Source organism: Tenebrio molitor, chromosome 4 (assembly GCF_963966145.1).
Source record: "Tenebrio molitor chromosome 4, icTenMoli1.1, whole genome shotgun sequence".
In the NCBI taxonomy this organism is placed as follows: Eukaryota; Metazoa; Arthropoda; class Insecta; order Coleoptera; family Tenebrionidae; genus Tenebrio; species Tenebrio molitor.
Genome location: NC_091049.1, coordinates 22,746,758 through 22,774,555, shown reverse-complemented (window position 1 = coordinate 22,774,555; position 27,798 = coordinate 22,746,758). Strand labels below are relative to the sequence as shown.

Below are 27,798 nucleotides of genomic sequence, written 5' to 3'. Positions count from 1 at the left end.
CATTGCCTTACTTACAACTGAATCACAAAGATTTTACAATTTTGAATTGTAGAATATACCTACTATCATAAGTTTAAAAAAATATCTCAGATTAGACTATTGTTTCTGTTGATGTAGCATGGAAAAGACAGGACTCTATATTTTATTACTGATAGGTACAGCAAACTCACTTAGCGATATTGTTACCCTGCGAAAAGAAAATGAAGTTTTGTGCATTACGCAGGATGTAACATTACCTATTTTTATATCTCCCCCATTTCTTGAGAACTCGACAAATTCATTAAGTTTGTTGACTGGAGAGGACTGGAGTTACGACAACTGGATTTTGACAGATGGGAGTAATTCTCCATCAGGATTCGTAATGGATAAACGATGGGAAAGTAAGTATTATTTTTTACAAAAAATACATAATGTCTAAAGTATAGTCCGTCATTACATTCAAACGTTGGTCATATAAACACACAAAGAAACCATTTGGCCCCCTCAACTGTAAATGACATATTTACACATTTTGGACAGCTACAGTATCTTGATTTTTACACACTAACCAAACTATCTGTCATTTTACCGTGGTGGTAGAAGGTGTTCACTCACCACCCGAGATCATGCCGCGGCAGGAGTTAGCCGAGATCGTGAGTGGACACCCCGCCCAGACCTCCCCGTGGTGCCACCGGGTCTACGTTTATCGTAGCTAACTTTATGGGCAAATCGGGCGGTTCAGATGTCTGACATCTGCTCTGCTCATCGGTTGACCAGCGGCCCTTTAAGGGTGCCAGGGGCGAGCCTTCGGGCAATTGAGGCAGGGGAGGCAGACAGCCGACCCTGGGATGACGACCATGGCGACGTCAGAGGACATAGACAATGCACTGGACAGGACTAGGAGATGAGTCTGTAATACAGTACAGGGTGAGACACGATTCGGACGAAACGAAATAAGAGCCCTACAGGACTAGGAAAGCCTGCAGTAGGGCTCTTAGGTTTAGGCAAGAAGGTCCCCTTGAGGGAACAGGAGAGGGCCTTCGGGCATGAGAATGGGGGTAGTCACCGACTACCGCCCAGGACGTACGCACGAACGGGGTAACGGTGCAGACCACACGGCGTTACTCAAAGAGGGATACTCGACCACCCGATCCCACACAGTGGGCAAAGGGAGTCGAGCCTCGTAATTTAGGTGTGGTACTAAGGGGGGAGGGAAGCCCATTGGTTCGCCGATGCCCTCCCACGGGAACGGACTCTTAGTGGTAACGTGGATACGCTAGCGGCACATCGGTGCGGCCTAACGCTCTCTGGGCAGACAGGCTGGGGGTAGCCCCAACAGCATTACGATGTCATTTTACCGTCCGGAGTGTGTAAACTAACACGAAAATTTTAAGCTTCCTGGCACCTCCAAAAAAATGTTAACTTATCATAAATGAAGTCAATTTATACTAAAACAAAATACCCCTACCATTGATCCGCTCAGTTTTCAAAATAAACATAATTTAATTTTCTTCTTCTAAAGTCTGATGGCGCCATCTTGTGGTGTAAATCGTAAGCATGTCAGTTATCGGTATAATAGATTACTTTCTGCCATTTCTTTAATCAAATGTCAGTCTTTGACAGGTTTTGCAAAATTATTGGTTAGAACAAATTTCAAATTTGAGAAAGCGAGCAAAGAATGGGTTGTCGGCCAAAAAGATTAATACATTAGTTAACATTTATAATGCGGTAGGCATTTTACATCGCTCGGTTTTTGTTAAAACACTCCCGCTGCGCGGTCGTATTTCAATCTAAAACCCTCGCGTTGTAAAATGTAGCCTACCGCATTTGTAAATAAATATTTGTTGCTACATTAAAGTATTGAAATAAAATGATTATGTATGATTAGTGATTACATACAGGGTGTAGAATGGATTTTGGTACATATAGGCACTTTACGTGTAATAGTGAAAATCCTCTGATATTGGCTCCCCTAATTATTTTCCAAAAAACCTTAAATACAAAAGTTGTAGAGTAAAAAAAATGTACCTAAATCCTTATCTAATTATTTTATAACACCTTCTAGTTCTGTTGGACAAGAAAAATTAAATATTAAAGATCTACCGATAAAATAGTAATACCCATGACTCCCGACAACAATAAAGTTCATTTTTTGACAAACGTAACGAGTTTGCTGATTCCTCAAAGAATGGACTCTTTTGACAAAGAAGAAAAAGTTAACTTCGTAAAATGGTATTACTCCGGATTGTCTCTTAGAGACATACAAGCAACACTTTCTGTATTCTATCCGAAGCGACCAGTTCCAAGTCTGATATGTCAAATATCATTCATTGTCATCTTTGGTTGTCAGCTCGGGAACTGTTTCCCAGCTATTACTATTTTGACAAATTCTTTATTTCTTTTTTCATTATTGTATACTTCCGGGAGATGTTAAAAAACAAAAAAAATAAGAATTGGGAACCATTTTTAAAACTCTACAACTTTTGTATTTAAGGCTTTGTTCTAAAGTAATTAGGGGAGCCAATATCCGAGGATTTTTACTTTTACACGTAAAGTGCCTATGTACCAAAATCCATTCTACACCCGGTATATGACATAGTTAATAAAGAATAAATTTACATTTACAATCAAATGTATATAACAAATTTTATATTAAATACAAAATACTGAAACTTTATAAAAACAGTTAACGATTTAAAACGAATATGTTTTATGATTTGTTTCTGCTTTAGATTTTGAAGTAATTAAAACAAATTACAAAACATTTACGCCCGTTCAGTCAGTGTCCTTTTCACTATATTCACCAGTGGAAGTGAATCTATTTGTCAATGACGACCAGTACCTGGACTTCACCTATATAGAACATGCATTTAAGAAAGGATGGAATCATATTTCCATTTTTGTAAGAAATAACAGCGTATTTTACTTACTGAATAAACAAGTAATTAAATCGGTGGATGCATTTAACCCATACGAAATTACTGTAAAAACAAAGAATGACACCTTTTGGAAAATACATGACTGTGAGTATCCAAATATAAATACAAGGATTGATGATTATGTGATGCAGCGTTAAGTTAATATTAAATTATTATTGTTTTTCAGATCAGTTTATGATGTCGGAAAAAGTTACGAATGGAAAACATACAACAGTAACAATTGTCCACAATGAAAAATCTTGTTTGCTGTTGTACATTTCGTTATGTAGAAAATGTGTTCTGACGATTCCAGAATTGAATCGAATGTATAACTCCACAAATGACCCAAGTTATTTCAATTCTTGGCAAGTCCATCAACTTGAAATAGAAGCTGGTATAGAAAATTTGAGTTTTTATAAAACAACAACAGATAATAGTACTCTCGGATACTGGGGAATAGATTTACACGAATGTCCTGCAAATAATATAGGTAAATATGTCGGGTGTTCATTTAAATTTATCCTCAATGGTGGCGTTGACGAGGTTAGATAAATTGAGATGAACACCGGATAGGTATATATTCTTTAAAAACACATACATATGTTATAAGGACAAGATTTTCAATTATTAGTAGTACCGTCATTGATTTTTCATATTTTTAATTCTTATTGATTTTTATATTTAGTATTTTTTTATTTCTTAATTAAAAAAGTGTAAGCAAATTTTACGATAGGAACAATTTGCACTTCTAATAAATTTGTATTTAGATGTCCACAAGGAAAACACACCTGAAATACAAGAAAAAAATTATATATGTCACGTTTTGGACCTCGAATATGAACTGAAACGCCAAATAGAATTATGTGAAGATCGAAGCTGGAAGTGCATTTGGGGTTACACTGACTCATCCCGTAACAGTAAGTGTGAATTCAACCGCAATATTTACTTCATATTCTGTTCATTTCATTAAAAACTACTTTTTTGTTCGACATTGTCAGAATTTGAGACTTTTCTCCTGTGTGAACGGCTTTTGATAAATGTCACAACTTGTCAAAACGAAACGTCAAGCTAATTTTAAAAATTTTAAGCGATTTGGAGCCTTTAAAGGAAGGTTGGTAGAACTGACTAATTTGTATAGTATGTAGGTTGCCTCGTTGCTATTTAAAATAATAGTTCGAATTTTTTTCCCCCGTGACGTCATAATGCACAAACTTTTACGACAGAGTCTGTCGATCACGTATTAGGTGTACCTTCACTAGAATAAAACCCAAAAAACCACCCAACAAATCCCACGGAGCTTATAAACCTTGGGTTCCATTTGAACACTCCAAATTTGTGGGTTGTTTTACGTCACGCGTTACAGTTTTTATTGATACAAAATTGTAATAAGTAGACATGTCGTGAATCAACATTAAAAAACTGATATTTTTGTACCACGTTATTATAATTTTTTTACAGCAACCGGGTTATCCCAAAAGGACTGCAAATGGGCATGTAATTTATGCAATAAATGCAGCAGAAAGGATCGTACTAAAGGTAAATTATTTTTATTGTTGTTTTCAGTATAAATAAGAATCTCATTTTTATACTCTTCAACCAAATATTGCTCACAATTTCGGATACATAAATTCATATAAAGTCTGCCTCAACTTTAAATTTCCACCAACACTGCATTCTACGTTGGAAATACAACCGGCAACACTGTTTGGTGAAAAATGTGTCAGATTGTATTTGTTAGATTATGTGTCAATTTCCGTTTTTACAACTCAAAATTTTAGAATCATCACTTTGATGTTTTTTATACGGAGCGGCAACCTACCCTCTAAATGGACTACATGTCTGTTGGGTGGTGTAATAATAATAATAATAATAATAATAATAATAATAATAATAATAAATTTTACGTCAAATCAGGGTCAAACCCATTGTTTTGAATTCATTTGTCAATTGTCACCAATTTGCAATTCCCCAGTAGATACGCTCATGATCATATCAAACTTTTTTGCTGTCAATACTTGTTACCAACATGACAAATTATTCACTAGGCGCCAAATTCAAATTGTCCTCATTCTTTTTCAATCACACTGTAGTAGAAAATATGTGATTGATAGTTCTGGTTAACGTTAGTGGTTTCGAATCTAAAAATATACAGGTGTCCCAAAATTTGCGTGCTAACTACTTACTACCTTATCGAGGATGTTTAAATGTACAAGAATGAAATATGGAAAAAAAATTTCAAACAAAAAAACAATTATTGTTATTATTATTATTAACGGTAATACAATGTAAACAATGTACATCATTACATTATCTTTCAATGTTACCGTAGTCGTAGTGGATTTAAAACAATTTTTTCGATTTCCAAAGCTTCTAAATTCTCTATTATGCAAGGTTAGATATTGGTAGTGAGTGATCTTGTACTTTGTGATAATGTGTACGATTAGAGGTAGCTGTCATGACAATTTAATACATATATTTCGAAATTATTGACCTGTTAAGTGCCACTTTCAAAAACCTCCAAATCAGCAAATAAGTCCAATAGAATGTTTTTAACATTTTTCTGACGTTTAACGTTTACGGTAATCTCTTCTACACCGTAGTGCACCGTTAGTACGCCATTTTTGGGACAGCCTGTATAACAGTTAATTATCGTGGAAACTTTTAAAATGTGGGAATATGGTGCTGCTGAAATTTAATTTACAATAAAGAAGAAAGTAGCCTCTCGATTGCATATTATTGCATATTTGATGTGGTAACGATCAAAGAAAATATGCAAGTGTATGTCTAAAAATGACAAGTGGATAAAAGTTACTTAGGGTACTTAATTCTAAATTTAAGTGAATAAAATGTACATATACTAAACTTCTGCTAACAACTTCCCGATTTCGGACGTATTTAACAACATAAATGTATATTTTCTTCTTGCAGTATCCACCAAATTAAATTATATATTTTTTTATTATAGAACTCTCCATATCGGCTGCAATAATATCAACAATAAGTCTAGGCGGAACATTAATAGTAGTAGCAGCAGTCTTGATTCTTATATTTAGAAAATATCCTACAAACACAGATACGAGTATAACAGGAGCTGAGTTAGAGGAATTGCAACCACCAAATCATCCGTTAGAGATGGAACAACGTCAACGAATTAATCGCTGTGTCTAACAAATAGCGATGTATTATATTTAATGCAATTTTAGTTTTTTAAGAAACCGCAGCAGGACGAGCAAGAATCCCTAAATATTTAATTAGTAAATGCCGCAAGATTATCTGTAATGTATTTAAGACATTTTTAAATCCATATTTATTTATTCAACCGATTGCAAAATCAAATCGGTATTAATTTATGAAAAAAGTAGTTGTCGATTATTTTTGACCTGCTTGTAACTTATAAAATTCGTAATATAAACCCTTCTTTTCCAACAATTCAGGGTGTTTACCCATTTCAGCTACAGTTCCTTCATTCAAAACACAAATGACGTCAGCATCTTGAATTGTAGTCAATCTGTGCGCGATTGTAATGCAAGTTCTATTTTGCTTAGCAATGTCAAGTGCTTCTTGTACAATCTGTAAAAAGTATTTGTAATACATTTATTTATTTAAAAGTTTGCTAATTTAATACCTTTTCGCTTTCATTGTCTAGTGCAGAGGTTGCCTCGTCCAAAAGAAGAATGCGTGGATTTCTGATTAAAGCTCGAGCAATAGCGATCCTTTGCTTTTGACCTCCCGACAATTGCGTTCCTTTGCTTCCCAAAGATGTTTCATAACCCTTTATGTTTTCAAGATGAACAATAAAAATATCAAAAACGTTTGTTTTACTCACCAATGGAAGTGATGAAATGAAATTATGTATGTTTGCTGATTTTGCAGCTTCAACTATTTCATCCATACTAACTGTTCGGTTATTTGCTCCGTAAGCAATATTTTCAGCAATTGTTCGATCAAATAAATTTGGTTCTTGCGACACAATACCTAGATGTGATCTTAAGTTATTTATATCCAGATTTTTCACATCTTCACGTTCGAGTGAAACTTCTCCACTGGCTGGATCGTAAAAGCGTTCCAGTAGTTGAATTATTGTTGATTTACCACAACCACTGGACCCCACTAAAGCTACAGTTTTGCCATGTAAAATGTCTATATTTAATCCATTAAGTACTGAAACTGTTGGTCGGGTAGGATATGCAAAATAGACATTTGTGTACTTTATGTCTCCTTTCACCTGAAATAAATATTTGTGTAATGGCAGCAATTTTCATTCTGTTGTAAAATAAGTTTTGGATGTCAACAAAGTACTGCTAGACTATGCTACGTACATCACTGTGGTGTAGATACAAAGGCTGGGAAGCGTTTTTAACTTCAGGAACTCTTCTCAGCAACGCAAAAATACGATCAGCTGCCATTAAACCCTTCTGAAAATTTGGAGAAAAGGAAAATGCGGCGCCAATTGACCATGAGCCAACTATTACAGTTTCCGACACTCTATAATAAACATAAATTAGATGAACTACCTTCAATAGTAAGATTTTTTTTACTTAAAAACCACTCCGTAATCAAGGTTTGCAGTTATCATCAAATTTGCACCATATCCCATTCCAACAGCATACGCAAAAAGCATTACACTTCGTGCAATACCCATTACTATAGATCTAAAATGCATTTGCTTCTTTACATTTTTTACATATGGTGTTAGTTCGGTCACATAATTTTCGTAAAATACTTGTTCACAACCCAAAGATGCTATTGTCCTGATGTTTCCAATTGCTTCAACTGCTATCTAAACGTATAAATATATAACGTGAATATCGAAAGGATACTGTTACTTACTTTTGCAGAATTCTCTAAAAATGTTTGATTTACTTGGGAATCGCCCTGTGTAAATTTTTGTTCGAAGAAAACAGACAACAAAATAATTGGTGAGAAAGACATTAATACTAATGCTAATTTCCATTCAAAGTAAAGAGCTATTGTATTGGCTATAATAAATGTTGAAAGAGAATTTAATACTGTTCCGATTCGAATTCCAGCTGCCTGGAAATAAAAGGTTATGATAAATAAAATTATTACATATAGAGTTCAAATAGAAAAACTAAGTTGTAATTAAACTTAAAATTAAAGAGACAAAATTTGGTGGATAGTTTTAATAAAGTTTGCCTTAAACTGCAACTACTACTTACACCTTGTACACTAGCTGCTTCTCCAGATAATTTTGCACATAATGCTCCTACACCATTATCTTTTCGATCAAACCAAGCCATTTCTTGAGATAACATAGCTCGAAACATGTTTCCTCTTACTCGTTTCGTTAATTTCTCTCCGGCAATAGCAAAACAGTACATCTGCACAAATATAATCACTCTTAACTTAGGTGCTCAAATTACTCGAATTAATCTACTAACCTGGAAAAAAGTTGCAATACCTGTTATAATTCCTATAATGACAAAATAGAGGGAGAACAAGTTACTCTGTTCTTGGACGTATGAATCATTATCATCTGCTAAAACCTTAGGTAAAATGAAAACGTGTAATTAGAAGGAAAATAAAAATTAACAAAAATACTGACTCCAATTATGTCGCCAAAAACTAAACCATATACAGGAAGGGCAGACCCAGTAATAACTGATGTAATGCATCCCACCAATATATAAAACCACTCAGGTCTATTTACTTTTAATATTGATATTATCGAACTTCCTCCGGTTGATTCTTGTACATCTATATCCTATAAATTAGAAAGAAAGCAATTTATGCGAATCTGTACAAAAAGAACAATAATTAATTAATTCAATATGTCAACTAAGTCAATTCGGTCATTGGAACTATGCATATTTCAAAACACATTCAATTAATTTTTTTTTAAATAGCAAAAATCTTATTAAAGTCTGTAACATACACTAAATGTAATGGAAACAGGTCTCTGAGTGATCACACAACTGCGTTCCGAAATTGTCTTTATTTATCCGATATAACAATAATCAATACTTACAAGATTTTCTTCTGACGTACATTCAGTCATAGCAGTCTCTGACACTTTTACCACATTGCTAATACCGTTTAAAACTTCTTTATCTTCTGAATATGATAAAGAAACAGTTAAGTGATTCGTGAAAATATTTAATAACAAAATTACCTGTAAACACATCTTCGGTTTCACTTAGACCTTGAGATAGTACCAAACTGTGATAAGCACCCTTTTCTGCCATCAACTGGGCATGATTACCTTCTTCGATCACTTTTCCTTCAGATACCACTACAATTCGATCGGCGTTTCTTATCGTTGATAGTCGATGTGCAACTATAATTGTAGTGCATTCACCACTTATCTAAAAACAGAAAGATAAGAAATTAATTTTGTTATTGAATTTTTCATGTTACAGCATCAAGGGCCGCTTGTACTTCAGCTTCACTGGTGGTATCCAAAGCTGATGTAGCTTCATCAAGTAAAAGAATTTTTGGTTCACGTATCAAAGCTCTCGCAATGGCAATTCTTTGCTTTTGACCGCCAGAAATTTGTGCTCCTCTCTCACCAATAAGTGTATTGTAACCACGAGGTAAACTTTTGATGAAGTTATGTGCGTTTGCTTTTTTGGCAGCCTTTTCGATATCGTCTTGAGTTGCAGATAGATTTCCGTATTTTATATTATCAGCGATGGTTGCTGCAAAAAGTGCTGGCTCTTGTCCAACTACACCAATTTTATTTCTCAGCCATGTCAAATTTAACTTCGTAATATTGTTGCCGTCGATAGTCACCTTAACACAAATTATTTTATAAAACGTGTCAAATAGAAAAACACATCGACTTACGGAGCCTGAGATAGCATCATAAAATCTTTGAATCAGTTGGATACAAGTCGATTTGCCACATCCAGAACTTCCTACTAGAGCGATAGTTTCACCTGCTTTGATATCCAAATTGAAACCTTGTAAAATCTATTAAAAAACACTAACACAATTTCATCAATAAATTTCATATAGCATTTACCTTGACGTCCGGTCTTGAAGGATACTGAAAATGAACACTTTTAAAACTAATATCTCCCCGCATGGTTTTCGGTTTCGTCCCTAAATTTTTACAAAGATTGATTTGTGGTTCAGTATCTAAAATTTCAAAAACTTTTGCTGCAGCACCGCACGCCGTTCCAAATATTTCAAAATATGGAGCCCCTGTTCCAAAGTTCCACGTAGCAATTAACGTACAGAAGAAAACCTTAAATAAATGTAATAAGAGATAAAATCTCTTGGATAAAGGTGCGACATACCGCCACCATGTTTGCCGGCGTGTAAGTTATTTCTTCTTGTGGTAAATATCTTTCTTCTAATATTAGCCCAACACCATACCAGAACGACAGAGCATACGAAGCAAAGACAAAAAACCACATGAATCCGTTGCTAATACCAGAAAACAAATTTTTTGTGATATTATTCCTTTTGGCACTTTGCAAATGTTTCTCGTAACGTGTAATTTCTTTTTTTTGGCCATCGAAAGCCACTACAGTTCTGACCGAACTTAAAACTTCTTCGGCAATGCTTCCTGCAGCTCCGTACGCTTCCATTTCTTGTCTGGAGAATTTTGTTGACAACTGAAAGTAATAACGATCATAATATATTACAATTGGATGAAAAAGTTACTTACCCACGATACAATCATAGTTACACCAAAAGATACTGGCAGCGACACTATACATATTAAGGCCAATTTCCAACCCAATACAAGAGCCATTATTATACCTGATACAAAAATGCTTTCAAAAAATATAAATGTGGCTACTTTTTCTCCTATTCCTTCTTCAAATTTTGACAAGTTGCTAAAAAGAAGTAATTGACGATGCGCTTAGTTAAATGTATGTGAATCTTACTCGGTAAAGGTGGTTGCGAAATCACCAGTTTTATTAAGATCGTACCAAGAAACATCCATATTTAAAGTTTTCTTTAAAATTTGTTTTCGTATATGAAATATCTAAAAATAAAATACAGTAGGTATACAGAAAATTCTCTTGTATCTTTTTTGTTAACGTTTCTGACGGATTTTGTAATATTACTTATCCAATACAACAATTATTATAATTATAAAATATTCTGACTAGGTAAAAAGGTAAAACAATTTTTTTTCACTACTAGTCTTAGAAGGCGTCATTATTGACTCATTATAGATAGACGATTTTCAATTTCCAACCGTTGAAAAATGAGAACTCGGATCGTCGCATCGGACAAAATAATTTAATTAATAATAATTATTAGAAAGGGTTTTAACGTATCTAGTAGTGAAAACAATTGTATATAAACCACGGTGGAGAAGTCTCTTATAGCCTTCGCGCCTTACATCCCTCGGCGCGCCTCGTGGTCTAATCGTGGCGCTCTTGGTGTATAATATACTACTGTTAGTTAGGAATGTTGAGAAATTTGCTCTAAAAGGATTTATGAAAAATTAAAAAAAAAAATAGGAGATGGAATAAAATGATGAAAAAAAGTGCTACTTTCACTACGATTTTTCGTGTAAAAAGGTGCCACTTTCATTGAAATGCAAAAAAAATGCATCTACTAATACATATTTAGTTATGACATTCTGGCGCTTTTTTATCGCTTATTTTTTAGTTGAGATATTTTACATTGTTAAAAAGTAAAAGGAACAAAAAAATACCTGTCTTAGGGCACTATAGCTAAAAAATACTCCGGCAAGATAAGTAGTAATGATCATAACAATTCCCAAGACACTGGAGTAAATTGCAAAATCACGTATACCATCATTTAGGGTTTCTTCTATAAGCCGAGTTTCGTTAGGATCGTCAGTTTTATTTATCGCGGCAGCATATTCGACAATAACTCCAGTAACATCTCCAAAAAGGATCATAACAAAAGGTTGAATAACACCGCATACTACTGAGCATATAGTCCCCAAAGCAATAAAAATTTTATCTTGTAATGTGGCATACCGAAACTAAAAGTTAATTTACATAAGTTTATGTTCAGATTTGAAGAAAATACTTACCAGCTGGAAATACGAAACTTTTCTTTCATCTTTTTTTGGTACACTTTTCTCGATCTTCACTTTCTTTTTCATGAATTCCCTAAAAATTACTATCATCAATAATAACTAATTAAATTATTACTTTCTCATTATCATTAAAGGAAATAATTAAAATACAAAAAAAATGTACTAATAAAGTTTGCATGTAAATAAACAAATTACAACAAAATAAACATTAAAATGACAATATCATTACATACAGGGTTATTCACGAGTGACTTCTGATGAAACTTTCGTTGTATGCAACCCAAAATACAAGAGACCCCTTGAACTTGATATTTTGTTTAATTCGAAAAATAAGTTAGCAATCCAAGTAACTTGGCGAATAAGATTAATCTCATGACACTTTCTCTTTATTGAGGTTATGAGCAAAAGTTACTATAAATGTGAAAACTGACATGACAGACACTAAGGGCAATCGTTGATTTAAATACCTTTTTTTTTTTTTAAAGCCTTTTCCCTTTCACCTTACTTGGCCTATCAGGTACCTTTTACGGTCGGCTTGTTTTTGTCATCTTTCCTATGGTGCGGCGGGGCTCCGGGGTACTTTCCCCGGCTACCCACGCCCACCCTCTCTCTTCTCCTTTTTCTGGACGACACAACACGAATACAACAACACACAACATCCATGGGAGGCCCATCCGGCCTGGGATTCGAACCCTGCTGACCTCGCGGTGGTGTCGGAAGAGTGTCGCTCTTCCTTCCACCACCCTACCGTCAGCCCCTGATAGACATACACCCACATCCATGGCCCGACGGAGGTTCCTTCCTACGAAAAAATCCTCCCCCTTCGGTGGGATTCAAACCCACTAGCGCCGGGACCGCGACCTCGGAGCACTGTCTCCGACAGCCATTCGGCCACCGAGCTTTAAATACCTATTACTTGTTATAAATTTAGGAAGCTAGAAACCATTGAAATTTGTAGTTTCGATTGCATATAACGAAATTTTCATCGGAAGTCTCTTGTGACTAACCCTGTATAATCGTAAATATACATTTTTATATTAGACATTTGTCTAATTTAATTTCTGGAGACAAAAAGGTTACAAAAGAAATGATAACAGGTTTATTCACGTAAGATGACGAGCCTGACCAGATAAAAATGAAACCCAAAAGGCAATTCACAAAGCAATCTTGATCCCTATAGTAATGCACATAAAATAAACATAGACAGCTTTTAACGTCAGCCAAATGAATGTCAAGTTCTAGCAGAAAAATACCTCTCTCAACAATGTATGATTTAATAAGAATAATAAGGGATTAAAATCACAAAAGTAATGGGTAAGTAGGATCATATAGGTTCTGTCACTGTTCGAAAACTTTTTCAAATACTAAATATGAACGAAAAATGTAATGACAGACATACCTTTCAAATCAATAGAATACCTACTCGGATTTAATTTTTAAATACCAAAACACAATGAATGCTTTGTAAAGTGTATTTTGGGTTGCATTTTTACCTGGTCAGGCTCGTCATCTTACGAGTATGTGAATAACCCTGTATTATAATTATGTATCTTTAATATAATGAATCAACTTAAGTACATAACATTTTTGTTTTACAATACAAAAATTTCCGATAATAATGCGGAATCTGGAAAAGTGCCCCGAATGCTTGCAGCGTTTCCACGTTGGATGGTAAGGAAAAACCTCTCAAAAAGGAATTTCTTTGATTTTGAATCGCCTGATTCCGCAATAAGTCGGTTTGCGATGACATTAATGAAATCGATAGCTTCTTTGCGCCAAGGACCTAAGGTTTCAAAGGCTAAACCTTTAAATACCTAATTCGACAAAATAATTGAACTACTCGTATATGTGCTATGTTTGCGTTTGGAAGCCATTTCAGCGGCAAAACCTGAAACATCAGAAGTTTTTTAAAACGTAACTGTCTGTAAGTGTATCTACAATAGTAACGTCCCAAACTAAAGGTTGACCTTTAATCCATGGTACTAAAGTCATCCCATCTGGGCGTTTTCCATCATCCCGAGACGGTCCGTTTGGTTCTAAAGTTGAATTAACATGAATAGAAGTCAAAGACCGATTGATAATAGAATTAATTTCAGCGTGTCTTGAAAATCTACCACTGCTTTTTGAACAACTTAGACCGTGGATGCCAATTTCGTCAACTTTCGCATTGCATTTGCAAATATGAGGTGTACAAAGATCACAACTCAATCTTAAAACGAGCCAAGTCTCTAGGTGAATTAAAAATTAAGTCATTGGCAATTATTCGTTGGATATTGATATTATCCCAATTCTTCTGAAATTGTGGAATTGTTGGTCTTTCGTTCTCATTTTCTATATCCCAGCCTGCTAAAGCTTCATCATAATGGTGAATAATAAGCTCATTACCCTTTAAATTTAGTAATAGAGAAACAAGCTTTTTAACACCATGAATTGAAGATAGGAAAGCAGAGAGGCAAATATCAGAACTTTGCCAGGGTTTGGTCGTGTGGTATGAATTGCTGCTTTGCATCCTAGCTTAGTTGCCACTCTAAGTTGATGTGAAGATAAATACGAATTTACAATATATCGACTTTGAAAGCAGGCTAGCTTTGAAGTCAATCTTCGTAAACAGTTTCCTATAGCGATCGGTCTAATGTTTAATTATTAATTACCATCAAAAGAAATTGTTATCTAGTTTCACAAGAAAACATTGAAAATTGTTTTTTTGATACTACAAGCATCACCGTATCAAGTCAACTTTTCATCAATTGCAATTTTATTATTTATAAAAAGTTGGTTTTCCATTGCTGTTATTACCACCACCGTAGTAGCTACTTAAGTAAATAATAGTATGTATATATAATACAGGGTTATTCTAAATGATTGTAGTCGAAGTAGGCGTGAAAACTGCATGTAAAATTTATGGTTGCCGCTCCACATAAAAAAATCATCAAAATGATGTGTTAAATTGGGTGCAAAACAACTCAATATTTTTAAAATTGATTGTAGAACAACTCAATATTTCTGGATTCAATCGTTAATACAACGTTTTTTTGTTCGACGAACCCTTAAAGGCTCCAAAATCGCTTAAAATCTTTAAAATTAGCTTGACGTTTTGTTTTGACAAGTTGTGACATTTATCAAAATCCGTTCACAGAAGAGACAATTCTCAAATTCTCACAGTGTATGTGACACAACTAAACCTAGTGTGAGACGATACTAAATTTCACAGAGAATCGCCCTCAAATGTCACATGATTAATACAGCGTGAATTTGAAATACGTCACAATCTTAAAACCCCAGGATCTTCAGACCAATTGTAAAAATCACGTGCACTCAGTTTTGCGCTATAGATTCGCATAAGGGCAGAAAAGCCATGTACAGTTCAAGCACAAAAGTTGAGTACGCCACTGATATCGCGTTAGGACGAATAGTAAGATTTAAAAAGTTATCGAGTGCGACGCAAAAAAGGTGCAAACAGTTTTTTTCCCTACTGGTTAGAAATGTAGGCTATGGATACCTCATTTGAGGTGAGAAAATTCAACTTTCTCGCTAAGGTAAGAAAGTTAATCATTAAATGTTTATGGTAAAACTGTACCAAAATACATATGTCAAAAGTGAAATAAGTTATTGATAAATGAAAGCCAATTCAACAAAGCAAGTTGTAAAGCCGAGATTCTATACTGAAATTAAAGTTTAAGATATATAAATAAATGTTAAATCGATTACTTTACCCTGTTTATATCAAATTTTCGAACAAAACCCAGCCTACTATTCAATTGTTAAAATTTTCGTTTTAATCAGGAATATAATCATCCTTTTTTGACTTTTTTCAACGAAGTTGTGCCGGTAGGGAACAAAATAGTATTCAAACCTTGTTAAGAAAGTGCCCTAGCAGACTTTGGGCACGTACAAACCTCGCCTACGGCTCGGTTTATAATCTTTGCCTGCGGTCTGCAAGAAAGCACTTTCTCACCTTGGTTTGAAACATACTATTGTTATGCGGGTGCTAGTACCGCGTGCAGATTAGTTGTTTTCAGTGCGACCTTCGGCTATTGTTTGGTTGGAATTTTGTGTCTCAGTGTGTCATTATCATGGAAAATTATACCAATAGTGAAATGACCGATATGGTACTTTGTTACGGAAGTGCAGATGGTGTTGGCTTAAGGGCACAAGCTTTGTATCGCGAAAAATGTCCGGCGCCTTGTGTTCCGCATTCGTAAACATTTCTGGCTGTTGTCTACGGGAAAATGGTACTTTTCGATTGCATTCGTCAGCAAGAGTTTTGTGAATGATTCGAATGTGCGTCGATCAACCTGATTTTATGCGAATAGTGTTGTTAACCGAGTTTTTAACACCCATATACATCAGTGCAAATCCCGGACGATGCAGCAAGTTTTGCAAGGGTTCGGGACAATCTACATCGAAGGGAACAGGCGTGTAACTATTAGAAATCACGACCGACATTTTGAACATTGTGTCTAATAAGTAATAATTGTAAGTACGGTAGTTGTGGTTTTTGCTTTGACTTTTCCTTTCACTTGGTTTTCACTCTTAATGTTACACGTTTTTGCGGCTGTGTTTAAAGTGTTTTTCGGTTATTTCATTCAAAACAAGGTTTTGTCACTCTCGGTTTTTAAATCGTTTTTGCGGATATTTATGTTTCGATTTATTAGAACTTTCAGAAGCGTCTCGTTCGGGATGGAATTAAGTTAAATTGGACTTTATGAATTTAAAATGTTTAACGACATTTTCGGTTTATTCACTTCCTGAAGATCCTGGGGTTTTAAGATTGTGACGTATTTCGAATTCACCCTGTATTGACAAATCACAACTCCAAATTGTTTGAATAGCAACCAATCACAATTTAATTAAGCCCTAGGGAAAATTTCCGATATAATTTCCCTAGGGAAAAGGGGATTTCGGACGATTCTCTTCCGAATATGCCGCTGGACAGATATATATCACCGGAAATTTTTTCGAGCAGTCCTGACACACGAGTGTTTGTAGCGAGAAAATTACACGAGGGCGCCAGCCCGAGGGTATATTATATATGAAAATTTACTAATAAATTTATTAGAAACTGGCAAGTAGTCTGTTTGCAACGTGTTCTAAAATTTTGAGTAAAAATGTCAGGAAATCTGCGCAGAAGCCACAAATTGATACAGGCATTAGCTGATCGCTTGGGCTACACAATGCGAAAGAGCGAATAGAATAGAACGAATTCAAAGTTTCAAAAGGAGCGCATGCGTTTTGGCTCAATTGTTTCAAGTTGTGGCTTCTGCGTAAATTTTCGCACATTTTTATTTGGATTTAGAACAAGTACTGATAGATATCTACAAAAATTTACTAGTAAATTTTCTGTGAAATTTAGTACCGTGTCACAATAGCTTTACACATAAGTACCGAAGTAAAGATTTCTTTCTCTTCAAGACATCAAGTTCAAAATTAAATTAGTTTTAGATATTAGTAAGTTTAATTTATTAAATTCGTCTAAAGTATAAAACGGTTTTTAACAAGAAACTTCTTGACGTAACATTACACATATGGCACAGATTAACTTACAGTGCCACAGATTAGTTTAATCTTAAATAATCATGAAGGAGATAACGAGGGTTCTAGACACGTCGTAAAACTTCAAATTGACATAATATGTTATCTTTTGCATGTAGTAAACTGTGAATATACATAGTGTTATAGAAGTCCACGTAATAAATTTTATCACCATTAGAACTCCTTAAAATAAACATTTTTTACATATTGATCTTTTTTTAATCGAATATTTTTTTAAATATTTTTCTAACCCCTAATTCGACACTTCGCCATGGGATAATAATCATTAATCAATTGAAACGAAAGAGTGAGTGAAAATATTTTTGTGTGATAAAAACTTTATAGTTTTTTGATCAAGAACGATCGCTGTTCTAATACTAACAGTTTTTTTGTTTTTCATTCGAGTATTTTAATCGAGTAATTCTTTTTTCCTGCTTCGTTATCAATGGATGCGTAAACACATGAGCTGATTTGAAGAATTTGCGGAACAAATTATAAATAAACAAAATGTTTATTTTCACGAGTCCTATTGATGGTTAAATGTATTACGTAGGCTTCCATAACACCCGGTATGTGTAGGCTGGGAAATGTTTTAATTTTTAAAATTTTCAAACTGATACTTGACATTTGTTGCTATTTGTATTCCAATTGTTTTTCACGGCACCCTTGAAAATTTCATAATAAGCTGAACCGCAATTGAAAATTGTTTATTGTGTATTATAGAAACGATTCGCAGCAAATTTTCATCCGTAAAGGATTTTTCTTTAAATGAAAAATTGATATTTTAGAAAACTGAATAATGTCAACTTCACCCGGTATATTAGGTTGTTGAAAAATAATAATTTATATAACTTTGAATAACTGATTTAAAAGTTGTTTATTTTTAATTTTATATTAAAATGTAATTAGTTTTATCAAACATGTTTCTGAATTAAATACTGAAAATAAAAATACCTACCTGATTAAATTTCTAAAGAGAAGGGTTAACGAAACGGTTACAAAGTGACACTACCTAAAACACGTTTAAACTGATCTCTCTAAGGATCATTCAAAGCTTTTAACTTTAATCTTCATGGTATTTAATAGATACTTAATAAAAGATAACAATGAGGAATTATAATGGAAGAACTATTGTAACACGTTTATTTATTGTACATGATAAACACACTAAATTCTAATGTTTCCACATTTCGCAATGTTACACGAGCAAGATCTTTTTATCTGATATTTAAAGATGTTTGAAGTGCACCTAAAAGTGGAATTTATGATTTATGTAAAAGAACATAAATTAAGTACAGGGTGTTTTCGAAGTTGAGGCGTTCCTTGTAACACGAGGTACTGTACATTTTTCTTAAGAATTTTAACCTGAATCTTATTAGTAAAATGTTTGTATTAACAGAGATAATTGATGATCGTATATTTTTATTGCTTTATAAAATTTTGAGTCCGGTCCTGTCTATTTCTCCGCTGTAGATAATGATAAGCCATTCCGACTAATTAGATGACAACTCTGACAGTATTTTGGATTAACGTCCATGCTCATTTGATTTTTTTTTTTGTCAATTCTAATTTCTAACAAATCAGCGCAAATTTGAGCAGGACCGATTTTAAAAATTTAAAAAAAAAATTACTTATTGTATCTTCATTACCGTACACATTTTACTAAGGTGCTTTTGGCTAAAACTCTTTAGAACAAAGCATACTATCACATGTTAAAAGGAACGCCTCAACTTCGAAAACACCCTGTATAAATAAATGTCTGTCATTAATAAAAATATCGCGCGTTGAAATGAAATCTTGGGTTGGGAAGGCGTTGGAAACCGCCAATTGTTGTGCTTTTTTAAAGCCTAGATTAATTGGAGTATGTTGACAGCTAACCTAAAATTCAGAGCCAAAAATTGTTGTTAGCTGACACGATGTTAACTAAGCTTTATACAACCGGGCCTAAGTATATAACTAACAAATACATATATGAAACAAGAGAAATAATATTTTTCCTGAAATCGTCAAGAAAGTGGATCATTTCAAGACGCAGTTGGATCTTGAAAGTATCACTTTTCAAGCCTAGTCAGTTTTGCGATTTTTGCCTGCCGAGGTATTTTTACTTTGCAAGTACATAGATAGTCATTTTACTATAATGGTTATCGTTACCTAGGTGACTGTGCCCGACTTGATGCGATAGAATTTTATTTTAAAATTTTCAGAAAAAATGTAATACATTACGCAGCATGAAAGTGTCTATGCTTGACTCGGAGGCTTGAAGAAGTACTCGGACGCTTCGCATCCTCGTATTCTTCAACACGCTTCATGCCTCGTAATGTAATATACTATTACTTTATCGAATTGTTAACTGATATAGTGATATAGAATGACAATGTAATTTCAAATATTCTATAATAAAACCAGTTAACCAATGCATACCGACCAACTGTTTCCGCTATTGAAGTTATGTCTGTCGAACGTAATTGAAATGTGAAACGAGAAATAAAAATAAAAAAATAGGTATTCAATAAGATACATTGAATATGTTTGAGGGCTTCTCACAAATCGCCTTCTTAATCAATTCAGGTTCGCAGTACCAAATCAGGGTAATTTTTTCACGCTCTGTGGGCTGTGGCTGTCCACCACCTTTGCTAAGCGAAGCATTTTCAAATTTTGTGCAAACGCAAATGACAGTTATGCCCAATGACAGCACCGATGACCCTGAACGGCTCGACGTTGCCAACCTACATTGATAAATGCTCTATTTGTTACTTTCAATTCTTCATACCAATTTGCCAACACTTTGACAAGTAATTTTTAAAAAAATCACTTTATATACAGTGACGAAACTCTACTTAGCGTGATCATGAAAATTTGCAATCGGGTCGACCTTGGCAATGTCCGTGATTGATTCAACTAACAACTACACCAATCAAATGAAAAAAAAAAAAACGAAGGAAAATGTGACAAAGGTCATAACTATTAAATAGAGTTATAATTCGAAGGTGATTTATATTTCAGATTCTCTAATTTTTATTTATTTTTAAGATTTTATTTCGTAACCATTATTAGTTCTTCTCTTACACTAAACTAAAGGTTTTCTTTGAGAATTCATTTATTAAGAATATGGGCTTTCTTTTCAAAAGTTTCCACGAAGTTCATTTGGCATTTAACGACAAGGAGACCTCTTCCAAAATAGTTTGAAAAAAAACTTTTCATTCATCATTTGCTATTTGGGGCTCTCTTAGTTGGGGAGGCTCCGACAGTATCCATCGAACTCAAATTGCTGTGGATCAGTGCAAAGCACAAAATGGCAGCCACGCATCCTCAAGGAAAACGAATCGTTGAAAAACAGTTGACACTTGAAAAGAATTTCTCATAAGTCGGATGACATCTCCCCTTTTTCTTTTCCCGATATTATTCCACACTTGACGGAGAGTTTCCTTGAGGAGTAAATTTAACAGAGAGAACAATTCAAAACATGGACATTTCAATTCACCGAAACATCCACCAAAAAGGTAATTTATTAAATTCACTCATTTATTTATAACTTTTATTGGGAGCAAACCCCACCAAACACTTCCATTCTTTAAGATTGCCAATACGTTCTAACGAAAAAAAAACAGATTTGAATTTTTCTTCAGAGCTGTACAATATCGCCGCATATTTAATTAGTATCTACAGAAAGCTTAAGAAAGTATCCCCGAGGGTTTCAAGAAAACTGTCGCGATGTAGGTACTGGGTTCACATGGACGAATGTAAAAAATAAGGGTGAACAATTCGTTACCTACCTCAAGACAAAATCTTCGTCGTTCAGAACCAAACCCGATATTACATTTAAACTAAATATATACTGCAGTTTATCAGTTTATCAGTGGACGAAGTCTGATAATAATAACAATGATTCCTCGCAGTCAAGTGACGATTGTGTTTTAGCGGGTGTATTATAAATGGCGCATAATATTTTTGTCACGCGAATCTACATTGAATAGCAAACAAAAAATTCTAATGTTAATTTGCACTTAAAAAAAAAAAAATTCGTAGGCATCATTGATCTATGTTTGTTGATAATATTGTATTATATCGAGCCGTTAAAAAGAAAACAAATCAAGAGTGCTACCTTTTGTTTTGCAACACTTGTCTTTGTTGTAGTCATATGCATAATTATACTTGCTATGCATAGTCGTTTTATTGATTGCCTAACCCTCGGAAAAATCTATTATTAATTGATTAATTATTATTAATCAACGCTTTATCTTCAATGGTAGAATCCAAATCCATTTTACCACTTATTCTTAGATAATTGTTGCGTACATTTACAGTAAACATTTTTGTAAACCTTGCTGAAATCAGAAAGTAGTTTTCTAGGTTAACAACAGCACTTTTGGTTTAAAATTAACGTTTCTTTGATGTTTCAGCGATGCCGCGTTTGGCAATAAAGCTGGTAAATTACTTATTCTTATGAACGTAAAATGTTGCTCTTGTTAATTTTATAAATTTTCTCCATTTATCAGATAAAAATAATAAAATTCCAACGTCTAAAATTCATGAAGTATGATGTAATATAAAGTGGCGCTCGATACCACGCCCATACATTGAAGGCTTATTTACATAGAATCCGCTACGATATTAGGATATTACCTACCGATAATTTGCAACGCCTGCTCTGATTTGTTTTCTTTTTGATCATATTTTACTTTTCTAAAATTTTTTCTTAAACTTTTCAAAAGGCAGATAAAATAAGATTACTACATTATTTAATTTTATAATAATGCGATAGTGATAAAAATAGCAATAATATTTAGGTATTCGCCACCTTTTATACGTGTATTATAAAAGTATTTCCAGCACGTCAAAGAGAATAAACAAAGTCAAACGTTAAAACCCTAGACCACTAAACACCTGTAGGAGTTACACAAATGCTAAACACTCGTAAATTTTACGATTGTTTTCTTTACTATTACAAACAACTCAACTATTACATTTTCTCATCCAACGAACCCACTAAATATAAAAATGTCTCTTTATGAAACATATTACAGAAAGAAAGCTTTGAAAAATAGATTTAAATTGCACAATTCACACAACAGGAAGCTCGATGCTCTCCGCAGATGGCTCGGTTGCAGCGGTTGCAATAATTGGTAGTCATTCTACGAAGACGTGATGGACAAAATGCGCAAATGGTACGTTTCTTTTCTACTTCGACGGGCCTTTCATGCACCATATCAATATTGAGAATATTGCATATATCTTGACGAATTGGACGATGCAAAGTAGGCTTATTAATTCGTAGCTGCAACCAAGGTATCACTAACTCGTCTTTTAGATTGAGCATGAATGTCATTCTAGACACAGATTTTTCTGCACGTCTATTTCTATTCGAATTATATATCACGAAAGAATTAATTGCAGCAATATTTATCAAATCGTAGAATACGCACATCGGCCACCTTCTGAGCACATTTGATCAAATGTATCTACCCCAAATTTAGTTTCATTATAAAAGTGTATCATCTCTGGTTTTTTTGTTACCTTGTTTAGACTTCTATCAGTATGTATGGTGGATAGTAAAATCACTAACTTCTTGTTCTTTGTCTTTGATAAATATTTTACTAGAGTTTTTTGTTTATCGAAACAAAAAACCGATGTGCCTGGCTGTCTTTGTCGAGTTTCCAACATATCCGGTGGAATTTCAGCTTTATTTTTCCTAAGTGTTCCGACAAGGGTCAAGTTGTACGAAGCTAGTAGGAGTTCATCAGCGACGCCTACCGAAGTAAACCAATTATCCATGGTAACACATCTGTTGCTACCATGGATACTCTTCGTCAAATTCTTGATATAATATGCACTTAGAGGTAATTCATTGGTTTTGGTTCCTTTTCCTAGATATGGTTCAGCATCAATCATGTATTTTGAGGCTACGTCACATAACATAACTAGCTTGATGCCATATTTGGCTGGTTTATTTGGGATAAACATGCGAAATCCTCATCTGCCTCTAAATGCCAAAAGTTGTTCATCTAAAGTCGTGTAGCTGGATGGAGTATATGAGGATCTACAAATGGCGATAAATTCTTCCCAAATGTCTCGTACTGGAGCAAATGTGTCGACTTTTTTTCTGTCAGCTCTTGTTTGTTTATCATCAAAACGTAAACAATCTAACAGAAATAAAAATCGATCACTACTCATTATTGCTCTATAGATATTTCCCGATAGTATTGGATCAAACATTCTTTTGGCATTTAGGTGGTTGTTTTTCATTGCTCCAGAGAAAACTAGCAGACCAATAAGTGCCATTACTTCCTCTTTACATGTCTTCGAAATAGTCAGCGTTTTTTCTTTATAAGCGGCCGATTTCAGGGCGATTTGCTCGTTTGTATGAATTACAATTTTCTGTAACATGTTATCGCTGAAAAAATGTTTGAAGCAACTTGGTGTCAGCATATGAGAAACAAGTCCATTGCTTCCAGGAACAAAATGTATTATGTTCCGAGTAGGAACTCTCCTTTTCCGTTGGGGTTCTATTGTAGACCATCTGTGACAATTTTTGCCCTTCCATGAGGATTTTGTGGGGATAATGATGTGCTTCAAGTTCTCAACAATCGAAGACAATGGCATGTTATCATCTGATTCGTCGTCAGTATCTAAAGCAGACGTAGAACCACTTCCAGATTGATGTGTTGTTTGATTCATTGCATGATTCGAATGACTTGTGGTTGCTTGATTTTCTTCTCCGGAATTTTCGTCATCGTTTGCATCTTCTTCTTCTACCTCCACAACATCTTCTTCATCTTCGCTTCCAGATGTTTGGTTTTCTGTGTCACTGAAATCTTCATCTATTATTTGGTTTGCTTCGGCTTCCAATTAGGTTTTGGTTAGCCATTTTTTATACAAAGCCATAACTGCGTCCTACAAACTAACCTAAAAAGTTTACTTGATCCATATAGTAATAATTTAGATTTTACCAAATACTGTATTCGTAAGGAAAACGACGTCAAGAGTTACACAAATACTAAATTATCGTAAAATTAACGACGAACACTCAGTAACTCCACGAAAAATAAACTTACACCAAATTCCTAACAGATACGACCATTTTGCAATTAATGATGCAGCTACTGAAGGTAACACCGCGCTTGCTCAAGCGAAAGTATGCGAAGTTAACGAATTGCACACGAGTGGTCGTAAATTTTACGACGGTTTAGTGTTCTAGGGTTTTAAACATGTCATAAAAACATAAAGTACAAATAATAAAGATACCAACACAGAACATACGTAAATGAAAGAGGAGTGGTTTACTCGAATTCTTTGACTGGATAAAAACATTTACCTACTTAAAATAAATTTGCCATGCTAGCATTTGTTAATATGTTATGTAATTTGTCCTTCAACCCCATAATTAAGCGATATTTTGCGCACGAGTGCACACACTTTGCATAGTAGGCGCGAAAGTTGCCAATTATTTTTTTAATAGTTTTGTGGAAATTTCGGTGTAAAATTGGAATTTCACTGTCTCTTTGTTCTAACTTTTAAAAATTGATGTTTCAGAAACCATCAGTCTAAAGATGCTAGATGACCATAAATCAGAACTTAATAATGAATCTAAATCTACCATAAAGTGGGGATTGTCATTGAGATAACCGCTTTTGAATTCAAAACTAACCGCCAATGAAAGCTATAGAATTACCGGCGTTCGGTACCGTCGGCGACCGCTTGGGGGCGTGGGTGAAAGTCGACAGGGGATGAACGGCCATGTTTTTTTTTCGGGAGGGCACTTTTTCTTGACCGCGGAGTAGTACAGAAGTACCGTGTATTTTTCTGTGTGCTAATTGGGCGATTTTAGTTGTTTTTTTTTATTGAACTGTGCTAAATGCTGCTGTCCAACTTCTGTTTTGAACTAGGTATGTGTTTGGGGTACTAAAATTAATTCTGCTTCGCGCGAAATGTAGTTTAACAATAATAAGACACAAATGGGTCGCACGTGGGTTTCCACCATGTTTTACAAAATCCACATTTATCTCGACCATCCCCATGTATTATGTTTTTAACATTATAAGCTTGCGAAGGAGCGTAAGGCAGCCTGGTTCTAGTTTTGCTAAATTTATAAAATTGACGGATCACGTTTTCCCTTTGTTGTCAAAGCAGGTTTTTACAATTCACTAATTTTCCTAAAAGAAAATGACTCCAAGTTTTAGCGTGGGTCTGTGGCTTTCACTTTTTATCAGCGCACTCCCTCACTTTGATCCCCTTTCTAATTATTCCGAGTGACGCTTTTGCTGTAACAAGTATTTATTTATTGCTTAACATTTTTGATCAAAATTTGAAAGTTTCCACTTTCCATCCCGGTAGCAACCAATTGGGTTTATATTTCAGGTATCTGCGTGGGCTTTTTCCTTACCCAGGGATCTTCTACATTTAGGTATTTTCATCGTTTAGTCCCGGGGCGCCCTCCATATTATCCAAGGGGGGGCCCCTTGTCGATGATCCGGCTCTAATAGGCTAGGGTCGACTGGACTGTGTTTTTTTGTTTTATTGTTATGTATGTGTTATTGGTTGTTACCACTTTTCCATCCCAAACTGAAAGTGTTCTTAGATTACTCCGTCAACAAAGTTTTGTCGCGGTTTCGTTTACATTTTCCAGTTGCTGTAAATGTCAATTCTTCCTTATCGCGAGGGTCTCTCTCTGTTTGAGGGGTTTAGTTGCTCCTAACATCCAATCGTTGAACACGACCCCGCGGCCCCTCGTTTAACATGTTGTGCCCCAAGAGAGACCCGAAAACCATAACGCTTGGCGGGGCTTGCTGAATGCTGGTCCGCAACGTCGCTCATGGTGTAAGTTGAATCCGAGTTCCTTGGCACAGAACTTCCGGAATGGTAATCTGTTCTCGAAGTTTGTGGTACTTGACAAGCGTCGTTTGTTTTTGCTTTGAAATAGTCATATTCACTTCAACCGATGAACTTAGAGTACCTCAATTTGTTGACTTAACGTAAAGCAGTTAGGATTTTCCCCTTAGCACTAAATCACGGGTAGGCGGGAAATGATAAAGTCGTAAGGATAGGTACCACAGACCTCCGGACCACCCAAAGCCACTCACTCCTTCTATAGCGTATCTGCCGTATTTTTTGTAAATTAATTTGGAAAAGAAAAAAAAGAACATGCTGAAGTTCTCGCCTAGTGCCCGCTCTCGCTCGAACGGTCCGAAGTAACTGTTTGTTTGTAATGTACATGACCCTCCTGTTTTTTTTCTGAATTTGAATTGTGTTGTTTATGAAACCAGTTTTGCTCAATTCTCACTAACTGTCCCGTCCACGTTGTCACTTCGGACTTGTTCGTATTTGCAGGAGAGGTTTTAGCGGAGCCTCATTCGGGGGTCTAGGAGAATGGCCAGAGCTCACCATTTTCCTAGAGTTCTAAATGAGTAGTCTTCTCACATTTGAGGAGACTTGGGTGCCCTCTCCCGAGACGTTTTATTATTCATGAATCCCGGCGTTAACGAAAATCATAACTTTGAATAAATAGCTGGTTTTAATTATTGTGTTGTTTTATTTGCACTCTTCTGTGTGGTTCACAAACCCTGTTGAAACGAATCTGGTAATGTTTAATTTGTATTTAAAAAAAAACACAACGTAGGGAAAATTAACTAAGTACGATCACGCGCTCTTGGCCATTTTTTTTGAATTTCGCGGGTTTTATTTTTCATTGTGTATGTTGGTAAAAAAAAAAAAAAATGAGATGGCCGCTTGGTGGGAAATTTGAATTCCCCACTTGGTTCATCACATCATTAAAAAAATGACCTTATTGCGTGGCACCAGGAATGGAGTAAAATGAGAATTAACGGAAAATGTTGACCCCGTTCGTGTTTTTTTCGTAAAGAAAATATTTCAATAACTCCTTACCTTTGTCGCCACTCTATAGTAAATATACCTACATAAAACATGATTCCATCGTATTGGAACTATTTTTTTATTGTAGAGATTGTGAAAAGAGATAATATTACTATATTACCACCCTATCAGTCATATAACTTTTTCTGTTATTTATTTGTACATAGATTAAAACTATAAAAAATGTTCTTATAATTGGGATTGGATTCGACATAATTTCTATAAAATTAATAATAATCGCATAAAAATGGTATATAGATTATAAAGTTCTTTTTGACTTGTTATACAGGTGTCCCCAAAAAAGAAGACGAGTCCATAACTACCTTATTTATAGGAGTATTTTACTATTTATAGACCAAATTAAATGGTTGTGAATATGCTACAAAAGGGCCTAATAAATTCATGGATGGCCCCAAGGGCTTTAATGGTAAACTGTCAAAATATTTTTTTTTTTAATGCGAACACATACTTTTTTTTAGTAATTCTGATAGAGATTTGCATTCTGAA

The 27,798-nt window shown here is 34.7% G+C and overlaps 3 protein-coding genes and 1 long non-coding RNA gene across 8 annotated transcripts in view; 2 read left to right on the top strand and 2 right to left on the bottom strand.

The window, feature by feature from the left end:
- The window catches only part of LOC138129871 (uncharacterized), a 47,473-nt gene extending 40,968 nt beyond the window's left edge, over positions 1-6,505 (top strand). For 2 of the 5 annotated variants that reach the window (XM_069046183.1, XM_069046187.1), the window contains exons 4-8: positions 3,085-3,387; positions 3,665-3,814; positions 4,356-4,433; positions 4,537-4,624; positions 4,676-5,833. In XM_069046183.1, coding sequence (XP_068902284.1) covers positions 3,085-3,387; positions 3,665-3,814; positions 4,356-4,433; positions 4,537-4,624; positions 4,676-5,018 — 962 coding nt within the window. In that variant the 3' untranslated portion in view covers positions 5,019-5,833. Of the gene's footprint in view, positions 1-117; positions 381-2,711; positions 3,003-3,084; positions 3,388-3,664; positions 3,815-4,355; positions 4,434-4,536; positions 4,625-4,675; positions 5,834-5,862 lie in introns of those variants that run through there. The other 3 variants (XM_069046188.1, XM_069046185.1, XM_069046186.1) reach the window with 3 other exon arrangements.
- Positions 1-27,798, top strand: part of LOC138129408 (uncharacterized) — a 202,861-nt gene that overhangs the window by 93,724 nt on the left and 81,339 nt on the right. The gene's annotated exons all lie outside the window — the stretch shown is intronic.
- Positions 6,190-18,486, bottom strand: LOC138129867 (ATP-dependent translocase ABCB1-like). Its single transcript, XM_069046174.1, has 20 exons — positions 18,383-18,486; positions 11,887-11,965; positions 11,539-11,835; positions 10,757-10,857; positions 10,534-10,705; positions 10,160-10,480; positions 9,883-10,107; positions 9,705-9,830; positions 9,276-9,650; positions 9,031-9,223; positions 8,887-8,972; positions 8,464-8,622; positions 8,300-8,404; positions 8,078-8,239; positions 7,728-7,931; positions 7,436-7,677; positions 7,217-7,382; positions 6,724-7,122; positions 6,523-6,669; positions 6,190-6,467 (listed from the first exon to the last, which is right to left on the bottom strand). The coding sequence occupies exons 2-20, from the start codon at positions 11,956-11,958 to the stop codon at positions 6,267-6,269; spliced, it is 3,753 nt and encodes a 1,250-aa protein (XP_068902275.1). The 5' UTR covers positions 11,959-11,965; positions 18,383-18,486; the 3' UTR covers positions 6,190-6,266.
- LOC138129872 (uncharacterized) lies at positions 22,342-24,556 on the bottom strand. Its single transcript, XR_011159412.1, has 2 exons — positions 24,372-24,556; positions 22,342-24,322 (listed from the first exon to the last, which is right to left on the bottom strand). It is a non-coding gene; the product is annotated as an uncharacterized lncRNA (long non-coding RNA).

What these genes read in the sequence shown, in the direction of transcription:
- LOC138129867 (XM_069046174.1), bottom strand. Translation starts at nt 11,958, where the DNA reads ATGAAAAAGAAAGTGAAGATCGAGAAAAGTGTACCAAAAAAAGATGAA. An exon ending in TACAAGCGGCCCTTGATGCT is followed by an intron (nt 9,224 to 9,275) that starts GTAACATGAAAA and finishes TTCTGTTTTTAG; the next exon opens with ATAAGTGGTGAATGCACTAC. An exon ending in TTTTAGAGAATTCTGCAAAA is followed by an intron (nt 7,678 to 7,727) that starts GTAAGTAACAGT and finishes TTATACGTTTAG; the next exon opens with ATAGCAGTTGAAGCAATTGG.